The following is a 17,158-nucleotide window of genomic DNA, read 5'->3' on the forward strand; positions in this document are numbered from 1 at the left end:
CCCCCCGCCCCCCCCCAGCCGCCACCCACCCACCGGAACACCCGTACAGAACTGCACTATCGAAAATTTATACGCCACTGTGTACATTGCTCTCGTCAAGGGGATGCTCGGGGTACCCAGCCTTACCTCCTTTACCACCCTTCCTCCAGAAACTATTTCGACATTTCTCTCGAAACGAATCCGCATCCTAAAGTTTCTCGTTCGTAAAACGTTAACGGGGTCAAAAGTAAAGCTCAAAGGGTTCATACCGCAACCCTCCATAGCCTTGTATTGCATTATCCTACTGTACAAGCGCAACTAATGTCCGCAGGTCAGAATAAAAAAAAAATAGCCAAGGGGTTGACAGCTGCAGTTGCCACGGTGACAGTTACAAGCGTAGGGGTGAAACTTAAACCTGGAAACCTAGCAAAGACTCAACTGATTCCAGGGGTTAAATTAAGCTTATAATATATCTGCTTTAAGAAGGAATAAAGAGGTTAGGTGAAAAAGAAGAAGACGGGATAGATGGAAAACAGTTAACCACCAGGGAATCCATAATACACACATACGTATACAGCATGTACCGTTATCATGGGCAATTTTAAAACCGCGTGAGAATGATGGCCGCCGTATTATCTCGGTCAGTGCTTATCTGCATCACTTAACGGTGCGCTGATTTTGCGCATGAAAGTTTATACGCTACTATGAATTTACCCACATTTAGATAAATATTTGACAGGTCACATATAAAGCTCAATGAGAGAGACGCCAGAACGTATCCTAGCCTATCCAAACCCAAGGTAACCTAACTCAATGCAAACTCGTATAAACGTCAAGTCGTAATGGCCTGTCAGGTTTTGACTGTGAATCAACACGAGCACAAGACACTATCGTCACGTGAAGTTACAGGTATCCCAATAATTGCGAGCGTTATGTAACGGTCGGGGTTCAGTATTGGGAAGTGGGCAGGGGGGGGGGTCATTAGAATTTTTCAATGCTTTGGTTGCTTATAGACTCGTGAGACTATTATCATTATCTCTCTCTCTCTCTCTCTCTCTCTCTCTCTCTCGTTCTCCGTGTCTGTTCACTGTCCTCTATCTTTTTCCCCGTGCACGTAAAAGCATTCAGGATTATGAGACTACTAGGATACATTAGGGGTGGCGTAATCCCGGCATGGAAATGGGAAAAACGTAGGAAACGTGGTCTGATGGAATCCTGGATTAGAGAAATATGATTTGTAACTCTTCCGGTAAAAAAAAAAGAGTGAGCTCCTTCCGGACTGTAGTACCGCGACCAAGTAATGTTTACCGAATAAATTCCCGATAGCCGGAAAACTCTATTGCACTATTGCTGTAAAAGAAAATAAATATCTATTGACCTCAGTTTTCATGGAAGTGAACAAATTTTGTTTTTCCCAAACGAAAATAACAGCGAACGTAGGACTGCGGAATGAATGAAAACGGAAGTCTTCCAACGGAGCGAAGTATTACCGGGAAAACTGTTTGCGGCAAGCAAGAAGAACGCTTCGAGCGTCAGAAGCAAAAGCTACGCGTATGAGTGTAGCACGGGAAGTGGAGGAAGAGAAAAAAACGGTGTAAATTGCGATTCAATTGAATTTCGCCAGGAGGCGTAGAGGGAGAGTGCGGGTAGTAGTTGGTAGGAATTCAATAAAATCCATCAGTTTTCCGAACGCCAGTTTACAGTACCGAAGGAAACGCGAGCTGTTCCGTCGATCCAGTTAGTTTTCCGTCATATTTTTTTTTTTCTTCTAAAGATGGCCCGACCCGACCTCCACGTCACCGTCAAATTTACCGTCGACTATTTCCACGGGAGGCTGCCTTATTTAGATACGAGTCTATCGTAGATTACCGGGACGACGATGGAAAGTCTCGATAAAGCCAAACAAAAATTCGAAGTTCATCCTCTAATAGAAGCGGGACAGAGTCTTTAAGAGTCAAAGCGACTCCTCGAATGGAATCGAGCCACAGTGCATTCGCACTCCGTCGAAAAATCGACAGACTCCAATAATATTTTTTAATCTTATTCCCACTCCGTCGAGACACAATTAAACGTGTCGTCGAGCAGAAGCTATGAGGTTCGCTACAGAACGGCTAGAGGATCGTTACGTCCTTGAGAACTGTACCTAACAATAGCCAAGAGTCCGACCCTCACCTGGTGCAGCGAGACGACTGAAGCTGGTAGCTGGTGGATACGAGGGTGACAGAGAGTAAGACAAAGAGAGCGAGCGTAGTCGGGTAATCCGGAAAAAGGTTGACGAATCGAAATATAGGATGAAGAAGAGTCGGGTTACAATTACGTGGAGGGGATGAACGTAGGTGGCGACTAGACGTCTCCATCCACTTTTAAGAGCGAGGACTGATATTTTGAAGCATTAAAATTTCAACGGACGTCGATCGTGCGCGCGTCGGCGCTCGACAGTTTTGAACTTGGACGCGTCTGGCGGCAAGTACGTTTGGTGATTAAAACTTTCTGAATAATTAAGAGCTCTTGGACCGTTTGGATACGTGGCAGGTAGTAGTAAGGACAGCGAGCATTTCTAAAGATCTGCAGATGTCACGAGCTACGCTGTACACGAGTTATACGCAGCGTCTTTACGTAGTAACAATCTCTTTTAAGGTTATGTAGAACCTTAACGCGCATGCGCGAACTTCCAACTTCTCCAGTTTCTAATTTAACACGCAGCTTTGTTCCCAGAACCCGCGCAGTGATTCCCGCGAATTAATTACAAGCTTTTCAACCCTTTTACTTTCCTGCCCGTATACATAGAGTTACGTCGAGAAACTTTACTTCTTGAAACCCATAAAAAAAAAAAAGTTAAAAAAGAAAAAAAAAGAGAGAGAAAAAAAAACTCACCCGTGTCGTTGGACTGGCGTCCTTTGCCATCTGGATTCCACTCTTCGTCTGAAACATAAAAAAAATGGATAACCGATTAGACACGATCGATCATGCCGATTCTTTAGCCGGAAGCACAGAACGTAACGAGCTGCGAGATATAAGAGACGTAAGAAGTAAACGTAAAGGATATTGCCAACGAGGAACGTGGAAGCTGAAAATATTATTTTATTCCTCCGTTATTTCACAGCCAACCCCCGTACTGTACAATTTCGAGACAGGCTGCCAGAAATTTGGTTACCAAAAAACAATCCCTTTCGAATGAAAGATCCTTTTTAGTCGTGTCGCCACCGAACAATTTCAACTTTTTCACGATCCTCTTTTTACCACAGAGACGAACCGTAGCGCACCTAACGCCGATCCTGGGATAATCTCCTATTAGAGAGCTAATCGTGAAATCGCCTGAAGGATTTCCAAGGATTACACCTTCGACCAAGGGATTCCTTTACACGCTCTTGCGTGGATCTCCCATCCCCGACATACGTAACCTCAACCCACTCGGTATGACCTGGTGCAACGACCCCGGGTCTTGGGTCGTCTTGCCTACGTCATCGCCTCCCTCGTATTTACATGACGTATGCATATACCCATAATGCACGTACTATACACATATCATGCAGTATGCACGATGCATGACAATTTGTAAGGATCATACGACGAACCAATATATACTTCAGTATAGGTAAACATGGCATGTCCAGTCATCTTGTACGATCTAAGATTTATTATCGATCAATCGATCCTCGCGTTTCTCTTTCGTACGGTGAAATAGGCACGGATACGCCTATTACGTAGTCAGTGGATGATTCTTATACAAATCTTTACGTTCCTAATTTACATCGGAGTATCCCGGCAGCCGAGAAGAAAAATCACTGGAAATACTTTTCCTGGTCGGAAAGGAAGTTGCTTCGAGGCACTGGGTTAAACAAGCTCCTTTCATTCCCACTCAAAGTCCTTTTTTCCGGGCGCGAACTCCATAGGTATACAAATCCACTGGGCTTCCCGAGATCCAAGAGAACATCGAGCCTGCACTTTCCCAGAGTCCAAAGTTGTTTTATGCAGCCGTACAAAAAATAACGATTCGTAACGAGTCTCGTAATATGTCTTTTTTATATTTTTGTATATATATATATATATATATACACAATATATATGCATATATTAATGAAGTAGTTTACCTGAGGGTTCGGAATCTGATCCCGGTGTAGGACTAGCATCCACGCTGTGCCTTGAACCTTGACAACACTCGCTGCACTTGCTGCACATCGTGAACCTCGCTAAGGTCAGTTTTCAACTTTCCTTTCTCGTCAATATGACGTACACGAAGGAGGCTAAGCGATCCGCGAAAGCGCCTTTAATTTCGTCACCGAAGAAACGTTCCGACTGCGCTGGCCAAACTCAAAACCTGTACGGTAGACCGCGGTGCAAGGTTGTTAATTTTGTGAAAAGAAAGGAAAAACAAAAAAATTATAAAATTCGTTGGCTGGCATAAGTGCTTTTACTGTGATTACTCTTGCATTAACTGCGAGTCTCCTAAGTCGTGACAACCAACATGGCCGACTTGCATTACGGTAGCGAGACTATAGTGGGATTAGAGTTTTATACCAGATGGTAGAATTCGACGGTAGAAACTAGTCGACGAGTTCGATTGAATCTGGCTGGTTGGGTACGGGGCTGTATCTCCTAATTAGAGTGGTTCGCCGGCTGGTATACCCAACACTACTTCACTATGGTATTGGTACAGTTTGGTACGTATAGGTATACCTATGGTAACAGTAGGTGAAAACAAGTTGGTCGTACCACCTAGATGGAGCTGCACCTATCGCGGCTAGATCATTCCTACCTTTTGCTTTATGGAAGAAAGACAAAACCCTCGGAGGGGGGACCGTCAGAGGGAGACTGTCTGGACGATTCCTTTGTTTAAATTACTGGGCTTTTCTCCTGGTAAACTAATTTCTAGTGTTTACCTGTAATTACGACGAAATTATTCGATCTAATGGACCAGGCTAATTTATACGACAGACGAAGGTGTTAATTTTACGAGCCGACAAAAAGGGGTGCATTTTACTTATCGTTCTATCCACCGTTAACTGTTATTAATATACTCGGAATGACGTAACAGACGCATAACAATATATGACAATGATATTTATCAGGTTTAATTTATTTTTGACCTTGTTGACGCAGAGTCGTATGCGTCATGTACGTAATGACAGATAGCAGTTAAATAATCGTGTCCGTCCAAAAATCACGTATTTTTCGTAAAAAAAAAAAAAAGAGAATTTCATCAACCCATAATGGATATTCGATGACGTTGAACTAGGTCAGTGAACGTTATTATCACTAGATTAATTATCTTAAACGATCGGGTAACCTTATCGACACGAGGACGAATTGCATCCGATCGATTGGATGCAACTGGGTGTTGCCGTCGAACATTTTAGTCAATTCTGGACGGTGGACTAATTGCAATTACAGGTTAAATGAAGGCGACGGCAGCTGGTACCAGTCGAGTATAGCCGAGCAAGACACAGTTAGGAGTTTCATCCCTTCGTGACCCGATCCAGGGCTATCCTAATCCCTTGGCTCCCGCGTCATCCTCATCATCCTCCTATCTCATCGCAGCCACAAAAGATCCCTTAGTTATGGAATCTGATTGGCCGAACTGATCCTCATTCAGTCACTTAAGAATCCTCAATCATATCTAGACACTTTGATGGGGCTTCGGTGCTTTAGGTCAGGTTAAACAGAGGACACTGACCTGGTACGACCTTCGATCCTAGAAAAAGACACCAGCCAACGTCCTATACACTCGAAAGACAGGCTCTGAGCTCGCTGATAGCTTATCTAAATTGCATGGGCTGGAATAACGGGAGAATAACAAAATTGCCAATTAAAATTTTGGGCAAGCAATATTTTCGGTAATTATTTATCTAGCGCCTCATCCATTTCACTCTGTTCCTAGCTAGGCTTGTCATCCGAAAATCTATTAGCTGCATCAGGGATTAGCTAAGGTAGATTGCTATTACCTTTTTACGTTAAGATGCAAAGCGATTTCATAGTGAGAAAATTGCTGGTAAAAGTGGAGGGTGGTTATCATAATGTTTCGCCGTTTTTTTTTTCTTTTTTTTTTCCTTTCCTTTGCCGTCCAAACAAGAGCGACTCGATGGAAAAACTTTTTCAAAGTCTGAGCACTTAACGCCGTAAGGACCCCATAGTTTATTCGTACGTAACGTGTATTACTCTGGTTGATGACGTGTATACCTATATACATATGTAGTACACCCCTGTGACGCTGCTAGTACATGTATATATATAATTTCAGCTATACGTATACGTTTATGGTATATATACCTAAATGCAGCGACACAGCATGGCTTTTACCAAGTCGCTATGTAGCAAGCTGACTAGGAACACGTCAGGGAGGATCGTGGGTCACTGGGGCAAAGGTTCATAACCCAGTTATAAAAGCATGCTACCCCCTGCGACGCCTGCGTGCGACTGTGTCGTACATACAGGAGGATATCTCATCTCCCCCTTGCCAAACCCCTCTCGTATACTATTGCCATCATATCTCTCCGACCCGTCAACCAAAAGTCACGTGAGTTGAACGAATTTGAAAAAAAAAATTGAAACTCGCACAGGCAACTTTGGTAGATTTCAAGGAATATGGAGTCTGCTTTAACAGCTGAAAATAAACAACTACTTTATACCAGCCGTTATAATCGCTGACGACGAGGAATCGGCAAAAGTTTTCCGAAATAGGGGTAGATGGGTTTGGGGTAGTGGAGAACCCAACGGCGCTGACGGAACGACAGGAGCGAACCCTGAGGAAGGTAAAGTGGGTCTGACGGGGGTGGATCGAGGGTTGTGAAGAGGACCTAGAGCCAGATCATCCACGATTGTTCAGCAGTTTTCGTTGTTTTACGATGAACCCAGGGTCGGTGGCCTCCGAGGTCCTCGGGAAAATTAATTAAACTCTGGATTTCACTCTGATTGCAAATATATATCTGAAATCGGTTTAATAAGAACGAGTTTACCTAAATGCCATTTGAAATAGTGATAACAGTCTTAATAGAATTTCTGTATTCGATATATATTTATTTTATGGATATATATTTATATATATAATATGCGTACACGCTCCAATTCGATAAGGGTAGCTGCTCGATCGGTCCGTGAAATGATTTCCCTCTTCCACGGTTAAATTAATCCTATATCCCATACATCGCTGTTATCGATGAATATTATTTCATCCCCCTATAGATATTCAGACAATACAGTATCTCCTTTCAAATATGGAATATACATATCGGGAGGCATAGCGATAACCCGGGTACCTGGGTGATTAAAAATTTTTTCGAGTATATCAAACTTTTTTTGCAAAATCAGCATAGTGCGATGTATCATGAAAACAAAAAAAAAATTCAATGGAGTCGAAAAAGTCGATATAACCGAATAACGTGTGAATAGTTCGATTTGTATTGACGAACTTTGTTAACCAGTCGAGAAAGGATAATGGTTCGAATTTCGATGTTGATTCGCGGCGAGAATGGAGCCTCTGAGCATTGAGGGAATCGCAGCGGACGAAGTGCGGTAGTACGGAAGACTGCGGCTAGGACGTGTAAGGGGGGCTGGCTAGGACAAGGGAAGGGAACAACGTTGGAATTTATAGAGGAAACTGGGTTAAGTGTTTTCGAGTTCCGGAAGGTTTTATGCATTGGTATTTAATTAACATTACTATTAAAGCGAATATAATTGGGAAGTTTTTCGCGCAAAGCATCAAATAAAGAAGAACGCTCGTCTCCAGTCATTCGCTCGATAACTTAACGAGTCCACGACTGCCGTATAATTGACTACTCGCTATCTAAGGAACCTGAGAAAAGGATATCGCTAATTATCAGAAAAAAAAAAAAATTTTCAAACTTTTTCTACAGACTCCAGATACCCATACTCAGCGTATACCGGATCACCCGAGCTATATTAAATCTTGGAAAAAAGATAATACAACCAGGTCACGGGGTCAGATGACAGGGTTGTCCGAGTGAGTATGAAGCATTTAAAGTTTTTTAAATTGGACTGGTAAAAATATCATGACGTAACGAGAATCGGATAATCATATCCTAAAATCAAGGTAGAACGAACACGTGCGCTGCTAGAGCTGCAACATAGATAACGCATGTACGGTATCGATGCACGGTAACCCACACGTCAAAATTCTCGAAATATCCCCGGGCAAATGTGCGAAAGCCCAGGCGATACAGTAATAGAGCAATAAGGGTGAATTGTTCGGATCCCCGAATTTCCGGGCAAATTATTTGCTAAGCGCAGATAAAAGAATCAGAAGGGTCATCCCGTACAAGAGGTGAGTGCGAATATAAAGGGAGGAAAATGCTAAAAATTTCATGGCATTGGGGGAAGGGAGGGGGTATAAATCAGACAGGAAGTCTCGCGGCCCAGTTTACTTGGCAGATCGGGCAAGGGGTGTTTCCGGGTTCTCTAGCGAAAAAGTTGGTCCTGCCGTACCGAAAGCCGGAGCCAGAGAGAATCACAACGGGACGTTAGCCAAGGTCGTAAAGTTGCCGTAGCAATAACGAAGGAAGACCCGCACCCCGTTAAGGGCGCCGCGACGCTCAGTCCAAAGAGGCGTCGCGATGACTGGCTGATGGGAGACGCCTCGAGGATCTATGCGCCGCAAAAAATCCTATACCGGAAGCCACTTGATCATCCCTTATTGAAAGAGGAGGACTTGGGTAACTATGTATATTTTTTTTCCCCCCATTCAACTTCCGTGCGAATACGAATGACTTGGTAGGGACGTCAGTGTAAAGCGCTGGCAGTCTCGTTAAGTCGTGCCAATTTGCAAAATTGCGCAACGAAGTGCGCCCGAGTCAGCCTTAAGTGACGATTAAAGTTCGTGAAATCCGAGCGACTTCAGTGAGTTTTTCTTTGCTTCTTATTCGTCATCCGTGCTCTTCCTCTTATTTCGTGCTTTTATACATGCTCCTCCTTCTACCCGCGAGTTCCTTGAGAAGCTTAGGTTCGTCTCATTACGTAAGCGCTGTGGGTACCAGAGAAGTCAAACGGAAGTGGATGGAGAGATGGTGGAATAAAGAAGGAGAAAAGTTGCTAAGGAACAAAAAGAAAAAGAAGGTAAGCAAATGCGTCGCCCGCTTCCGTATTAACTCTTTACTTCATTTTCTCTTTTTTCCTTTCCTTTTGCCATCTCAAGAAAACCTGAAAGACTGGCAAAAGTGGTATCTTGCGAGTTGGGAGGGTTAAGCTTGAGTTAAGGAAGGAAAAAAAAACAGAATGAAAAAAATCACAATATATTATTTCCAAAGACATCGTGTGACATTGCCTCGTGAATGAAGAGGGTATGTCTATCTTTCAAGATATGGGATCACGTATATGGAATTTAGGACGGCTAACGAGATGTGCGGAATAATCCGCAACGGGCTCTTCCGAGGGTTGGCCCGGCAAAAGCCCGCTAGATAAGAAAGCGAAGTAAAACTGGGGAATTCGTCTAGGGTATCAAGATGCTCAGCGGACACTCGGAGATGTTAAGGGGTCGAGGGGAAGGAGAGGGGAAGAATTGAGTGCACGAGGGTGGACGAAGGGGAGGAGATAAGAGGAAAGGGAAAAGACCATCGGAAAATCCTCGGAACGCTCCGTTCTCTTTTCGTCTGTGCTCCTGTTCCTGCTCTTAGTTTATCTCTACGCTGGCAAACGTTCCCACGTCGGAGAAGCGATCCATCGGCCAAGTTGAGAAAAGACTCGTTAACGTCTGGATAATAGAAATGAGGTAACAGGAAAAAAAAAAAATTTCAGCGAATCGAGTATATACGACTGGTCCAGTAGACACCTGACAACGGGATGCTGCGGTGAGTAAGATCCAATGATAAGGAATCAACGATTCGTTCAAACGATATAGATCACATATCGGAGTACGGTATCAAGGACTGGGTGTCCGTGTGATCTGGGTTCGAGCCTGTGCGAGAGAAAGATGATCGATGGTCCAGAGATCTCGGATGCTGAAAGCCAGAACTTTGGCCTCGCGTTGTGTAAAGACATATGATATATTCAGTTGGCTAAGATGATTTCAATTGGAAATTAGAGTGGTCCACACCCAAGGAGATTGGAATGAGGCAGACCGGAAATAATGGGGACGTGATATCCGGTGGTGAATCTGCATGTCGAGCTCGAAGAAGAATCATTGAAAATTTTATAAAAGTCGACCGATTCTACTTGGAAAGTCCGATATACAGGATGCGGAAGCAGATTGAAGAATGAGGGAATGAAAAAAAAAAATCGTCTTTACTATTTTCTTACAACCCTTGATAACTCGTTCTCCTCACTTTCCCGTGTATCGTCTGTACCGATGCACTTTGCAGCAAGCGCATATATTTTAGAATAATGAACCTCTCGAGCGATGCATTACGACCGCCCTTTTTTTTTTCAACTTGGTACGTCGCGACAGCTAGCAAAAGCGTCGTCTAGCCTATGGCGCTCGACGTCGCGGGAGTTTTCAACGGCGCCATGTATCTTTATTTCAACCTCCACCCTTTGCCTTCAAACACCCTTTTTATATTATCCGTGCAACGCCAGCCGACTGCTCTCTTGTTCCATGCAATTGGAACGTGTGAAACCAGTCGATCCCAATGCGAGCAGCAAACGTCACAAGTACGTCGTGTCTATTTCCTCCCCATCGTAACGATATTAAAATACAGATACGTCTATACGTGTATCAGCACGATACAGCCTATTACTATACATAAGCCTATAGTCCAACGCATAAGGTAACCCAGCCAGAATTCTACGGATTCACAGTAGAGTACAACAGCTAGAACGGTACTTCAGGTACGGTTAGACATTGACCTCAGTCTAAAACGTACTGCTTAGAAAGGAGAAAGATAAACAAGAGTTAATCCAGTCTGACATAAGAATAATACAGATAAAGAAAATTTCAAAGGGAACAGTCACGCATGTCGTTTACCGATTGAATTTTTCAAAAAACAAAATGCAAGGAATCAAGTCACGAAAGATTTTCGATACGACGACGCGAAACCATGAAGTTGCGTAAAACAGAGCCGAAGTCTGTTAGAATTTTTGGGATTGGCCAGAGAGTATGTGTCGATCTTTGACAGGCACTGTTACTAACGTTTACAAATGGCACATGACACAGTTGAAACAGGAGCGTAGGACAGACGCGTCACGCGAAGCATTCCATTGCATACGGATAGTGCGAGTGGGTGGTACGGTGTCCGCGTGCATACTGCTGCAGGCGCGTTACCCTCTCCAGTCTCGGCCATGACCCCCACTCCAGCTACTACGCGTCACCGTTACCCCCTCCATCAGCCGCTATGATATCTCAGCCAATCAGCGCGTGAGTTAGATCCCCCTTCTCTGTCTCACAGCAGCAGCACCCACATGGGCAACATAGGGAACTATACCTACCGAGTCCAACAGAGAAGTATGGAACGTACTACGTGTCGACGCTTGAAGATTCTGTTGTGTACGCTTAATTTTCAAAGGTCAACAGAACACAGTGATATCTATAATAGAATAATACGTTCGTTATGAATAGATTGAGAGTGTTTTGTAAAATAATTATTTCCAGCTGGTATTAATATATTTTCTTTTCGACTTTCTAAAGCATCCGAATGTGGCGCCAGTTTCCTTGCCGTTTATGCGTCTGGGTGATGCGCGAGAGACTGCTGTACGTGTCTACGCACATATTGTCCTAGGTCCGTGGTACTCGGCGTCTCTCACGTTCTCGAGCTTTGTAGTAGGAGACGACTGCGAGGGGTGCTGAGACAATTGAATCGACAGATTTTTTTTTTATTTTATAATGATTTCTCGTGGCGTGCTGGCAGTTTTAATTTTTTTTTTATTCCTTAAACGTTGGTACGTCGGAGTAACTTTGTTGATGTGTTGATTATATAATTATAACGTATATAATTATATATGCATTTAAAGAGGATGACTGGATTCCATTGGGAATACTTGTTAGACCTCAAGGAAACGTGTAATTTGTCATTTGGTCAAAGGGGAATATGATATGATTAAATAATGGTCAAGGCTTGCTTCGCATTATAACAAGACACCTTTTCCACGCTACTACGAGAGCCCTTGTATGTACCAGTAGCGCGAGGCACGCGCTAGGATGGAACGCGAGTATTTCACGTATCAGGCTATGGGCTTTTGCGTGGGTTGATATAATTTCGGGAGGATTGTCTGGACCATCCGAATGTTTCGAACTCTTCACAATTTCGGAGCGATGGTGATAACCTGATAACGAGTTAGCGAGTTATTACCGCTGTCTGTAACTAGCAACTAAATTAAATTTCTTCCTAGAATTTCGTAGCACAAGAACTCGCCGTCCGGACCAGCCGAGAGGATTAAAAGTTCCGAGCAGAAGATTTTCCCGCAGTTTCAGGGGATTTGAGAAAATAGGGGGATTCCCGAAAAAAAATAAAAAAATTCATACTCTAGAAACAGATGTGCACGTACATTTCGTATCACCTGGTAATTTTCTTACGCGAGCAATGCCTCTTTCACGTTGACAGTCTCTAAAGTCTGAACCAGTAAAAAAAATATCTGTCCATATCTTACAGTCATACCTAACCTAGTTGCAAGTTTCGAAATCCATCTACGAAAGATCGCTCGGGGTTGTTCGTCCCTTATATTTCTATAAAAATAACACTCTTTCGGCATCTTGGGAAACTTCCAGCCTGTCGAACTTGGCGAATCTCTCGTAACTCTCGGACGAAAAATTCTACAAGGAATCTTCCGAGTCGATCTACCTTACCGACAGAGATCTCATCGTCCTTTTTGATCGATCAAGCTCTCCTACGGTAGTCGACGTGTCAGTTTCTCATAGTAATGTGTATTTAGAGGATATACCGAGGATAAAGCCATGAGGAAAGGAAGGGGGTAAGGATTCAGATATACTATATACACAACACTGGAGGAATCCTGACGTCATGAGTTTCAATTGCTGTCTTGGCGCTCGGTACATAACCAACTGGATGGCTGGTTGACTCAGTGAACGGGTGGGTGGGTGGTTGGCTGACTAGCTGGCTGGCAGCGACTGCATTCCGGAATAATTGTCGTTGTAGGCAAACATACGTTGGGACAGTAGAGAGAACAATAGCAGACTCTCCAAAGGGAGTTTAGTTTATATTTATATTTTAAAATATAGCAGACATGTTAACATTGCCGTCGCGACCACAGCGCCGCCACGACAACGTGGCAATAAACGTAAACCATTGTGCTGGTTACTAGACACGTAATATTTTGCGTGTCTGCGTCGTACCCTTAAGTATACCAAAAGAGATAATTCACAGAAGACTAATTAATATTTCTTATTATTCTCTTCTCAACCAATTTCTTTGCTTTTCACCATTATCAGATAACTAATCTTTTACGACGATACGAATAGTATAATCCCTCTTAATAATCTTGAGGTTAGGTTAGGTTATCACTGTCCTTGTCTCTTTACCTTGAGATAACAAGATGTTGTATATTCCGTTTGGTTAAGGGATCTGCTTTAAAGGAAAGCTACACCTTTGACAGTGAGAAACTTTCGTGTTTTCAGGTTCGCACGAGCAAGATGGTGGGAATTTCCCTGAAAAGGAAAAGCTTCTGGCACGCACGCTCGAGTAATAATGGTTAGCAGAAAAGCATTGCAGCAGCAGTACGAAATTATCTTGGCAGCAGCCAAGCTCAGGATGGTCGTACATATTTTATATAGGAATTAATACCGTTCGCCACCCTTGCAAAATGGAAGCTCCACGAGGATAGCCATGCGTCTGGAAGTTGGTTGAGAAACGTCTGAGACTGCCTATTAAATGCATACGAAAATTTGCAAATTTTTATGCGAATAAATTGAAATGAAATTACACTCCAAATCCGGAAAAAAAAGAAAAAAGGAAGAAAGCAAAGCGCAACCCTAAAACTTAAAAAAGAGAAGAAGCTGAACCAAAGGAAAATCTTGTCTGATTTCTATGAACGTAAAATTTCATAAGACCGACAGAAAGCAGAAAGTAACGTCCCACAGGTGAACCCTGCACCTGCGTTCCTCCTGAGAGAAACTGCCAGTACCAGTCGCAAATCCCGAGACACCTGGGTAACGTGTCTTATGAAAGGTGAATGCAGGATCCGAAGCCCCGAGCCAGACCCAAACCCAAGCCCAACCCCAAGACCATCCCACACGTCTGAAGTCCTGGAATACAGGATGAAATGGGAACAAACCCTAAGCTGTGAAAGTGTAAAGGTCGCACTCGATGGAATCGGGTGCGGCTTCGAGTCATCCGATTCAATTAGCAGAGGGTGCAATTACCAGCCATCCCCTTTCTCATTCCGTCTACCTTCGGAAACCTCGGACTCCTGTCTCTTCCTCTTGCTGGCAGCTGGGTGTAGAGCTCAGCGAGTAGCCTTGGGTACGGTATAGACCAAGAAGCTGGTGATGCGGGAAATTGGAGGAAGAAGATGAAAAAGAAAGAGTGCACAAGGAAGAGGAAGGAGTGGCTTTGGCGGCGTCACTCTTGTTTAATTAGAGAATTAAGAAAAGAAAAGCAGCCTGACTCGCGGCAGAAGCGTTATTAACCGGAAGTGTGTAATGGCTGCTGCAAAGTGATCTAGAGCCGAGGATCGGAGGAACGGACGGAACGCTGACCTCCGAGCAGAAGGAACGGAGGCAACTGATACCAGCAGAGGCACGAAGCTCGATATACGTTTTAAGACAGCCAGAAGAAATGCTGGCTCTTCGGGGCGTCCACCTTTCTCTGTCTCTGTCGGTTGTACCGAGGAAGGAAATTGCTACCCGTATATCCGTTTAGTCCCTGGAGCAAGGGTGCCTTCCCTTGACACGCTAAGGTTTTCTCAATTGTTTCTCTCTAAGCTTGCATCAAGATGCTTATAACGGGACCATTATGTTCCTGTTCTCTCGATTCTTCGACTCCCTCAGAGACCTTAGATCCTGGCTCAATTTTCCCTTTGAATACCTCCTGGTCCCTTATCTCCATCCCTTATTTCTCCGACTTAAGAATCCGTCCACCCCTCGACCCGCGGCCAACGAACTTTCTCTGCCCGCTCGAAATTAAATATAGTACAACAGTTCTTCCTGCACTTTGACCACAACCACTTTGGAGCGACCTGGCTTCTTGAAGATTTCGCATAAGTACCCTTTAAGGGGATACAATTTTTATAATTGTTCGACAATTTATTAAGTCAACGTTAAAGACTCTCACGAGCGTGGAGTATGTGTTAACCGTATGTGGGCGGCTGTACCGGATGGAATGTCTTCAGGATTGTCCATTGAAATTCAATTTTACGCCATCCAGCCGTGACTTGTCGATCGGTGCTATTTGAAAATTCACGGAACAGTGAATACAAAGATATTCATTTTTCTTGAATTTTCTGTCCCACCAGGACGTCAGGACGAATAGATAGGAAGACAAGGAAAGAAGCAACGTCAATCCGCACAAACAGTCCCAATCAAATCCATCCCTTGTCTTAGACCCTGGTGGGTATTCGACGAGAGTGCAAGCCGGCATGGTCTGCGTGAATGAGTTCGACCCGATTCACACAAATATTGATCCTATCCGTAATGATAAGCGAACGATAAGATTGAGCTTAGTAGAAAAACCGGAAGCTTATGTACTGTCTTGGAAGTACATTGATTGGCACCTACTTCCGTTCCGAGTATAATGGCACAATAAACATGAGAAACGTCGATGATTAAAAAAAAAAAATTATGAAAGTCAAGTACACTGTGTCGTGCCCGAACAATGACAACAGGAAGTAGACTCAAAACTGACGGCTGGAAACATAAGAGAATATATCGATCACGAGGAAAAAAAAAATCAGATTGTCTAATATTATTTTATATCTCGTGGTTGATTCGACGACCTGGATTGGTGAAGATCAAATTTTCACAGGAGTCAATTATCTCGCTAGTACATTCATATAGAGACGTATGTATGTAATACATAATCCGAATGTAGGTATGTACGGAATATATCGCACAAGCTCAAGTATAAAGGCAAAAAAACGGGGCTAAACCATGCATAATTTAATGTGACGCTCTTGAGTCTTGCCGTATTATTATTTTTTTTTTTTCATTTTTCTTTAAAGCAGATACCTCAGCACCGATTTGAGTGTCACCTCTTTGGATAAGTAGGGTGGTCGATTGACTTTAGCTATGACGATATTATTATTCACTTTCGTCATATACATATATACGTTTAGCTATCATTACCCTTTCTCCGTTATATTTCGATAATGTATTCGTATCTTCTAGAAATAAAAATCCAAGCAAATACCGAAAACCAGCACCGCCCTCGACAATCTTGCCTGTAAGCTGCGAATGGATCGAACACAGAAAGTTGACCTAAAAGTGGAATTGGAATATCGTTCGTTATAACGTTTCCGTAATAGTGAAGACGGTTCATAGATTTTTTATTAAAAATTTCAATGCAATATTCACGACGAATCTTTAACTTGTAAAATACATTGAAATCCTCAAGTTAAACCATTTCAGTCAATTTTCCAAAGTTTCCTCGCCTCTGCCACACTCTCGCACCCCTCGACTCTCCATCCATTTAAAAGAGTACTAACCACTCGCTAAGCTAAACCAGCCAGTCTGCCAAGTTAGTCTAAACCGAGTTTTATTATTTGCCTCTCGGCTAACGGTTCGTCGAACAAACTAGGGTCTTTTAATTAGGCAAAATCCCTTCGGAGTACGACTCGTACCTTAGGGTGCCCTGATTGTGAGTGTAGGAAAAATAACAAAAAAAAAATAAAATCATATGTTGCATCGATATATCGTATCCCATACATATCCAAGAGACAGGTAAATTTTCTATCGTACGAATGGAGTAATGCAATTTTTTAAGGCAATTATTAATGTTCCATATACGTCACGGTTGTTTCAATCAAACGTCACAGACAATTATTATGGGTAATCGTAACGTATGTGCGCCTTAAGTTTCTGCCAAGTGAACTCGTAAGGACGTACTAAGGAATGGAATTCGTATATACGCGCACTAAGGGTGTTCCCGGGTCGATAACCGAGGTGGGTGCGGTCCTTGCTCGCCTCGAGCCACCGCCAGCAGCATCTCTAACCAGCCTTTCGTATTCTCACCCTTGCCAAGATAAACTCCGTCCCCTCGCATCGGCGTCAACGAACGTCCCTCCGGTTACAGCCAACTCCCAAACAACCCTTTCGCCCTTGAAGATAAAGAGAGGAAAGTGCGAGAGA

General features: G+C 43.4%; 1 protein-coding gene across 20 annotated transcripts in view; it reads right to left on the reverse strand.

Moving 5' to 3' along the window:
- Positions 1–17,158, reverse strand: part of LOC107263617 — a 130,371-nt gene that overhangs the window by 66,185 nt on the left and 47,028 nt on the right. For all 20 annotated transcript variants that reach the window (XM_015731005.2, XM_025081127.1, XM_015731001.2 and 17 more), the window contains exon 3: positions 2,854–2,901. In XM_015731005.2, the coding sequence (XP_015586491.1) occupies positions 2,854–2,901 (48 nt within the window). The remainder of the gene's footprint in view (positions 1–2,853; positions 2,902–17,158) is intronic.

This window comes from Cephus cinctus, unplaced genomic scaffold, assembly GCF_000341935.2.
Source record: "Cephus cinctus unplaced genomic scaffold, Ccin1 Ccin1_scaffold0160, whole genome shotgun sequence".
Classification (NCBI taxonomy): Eukaryota; Metazoa; Arthropoda; class Insecta; order Hymenoptera; family Cephidae; genus Cephus; species Cephus cinctus.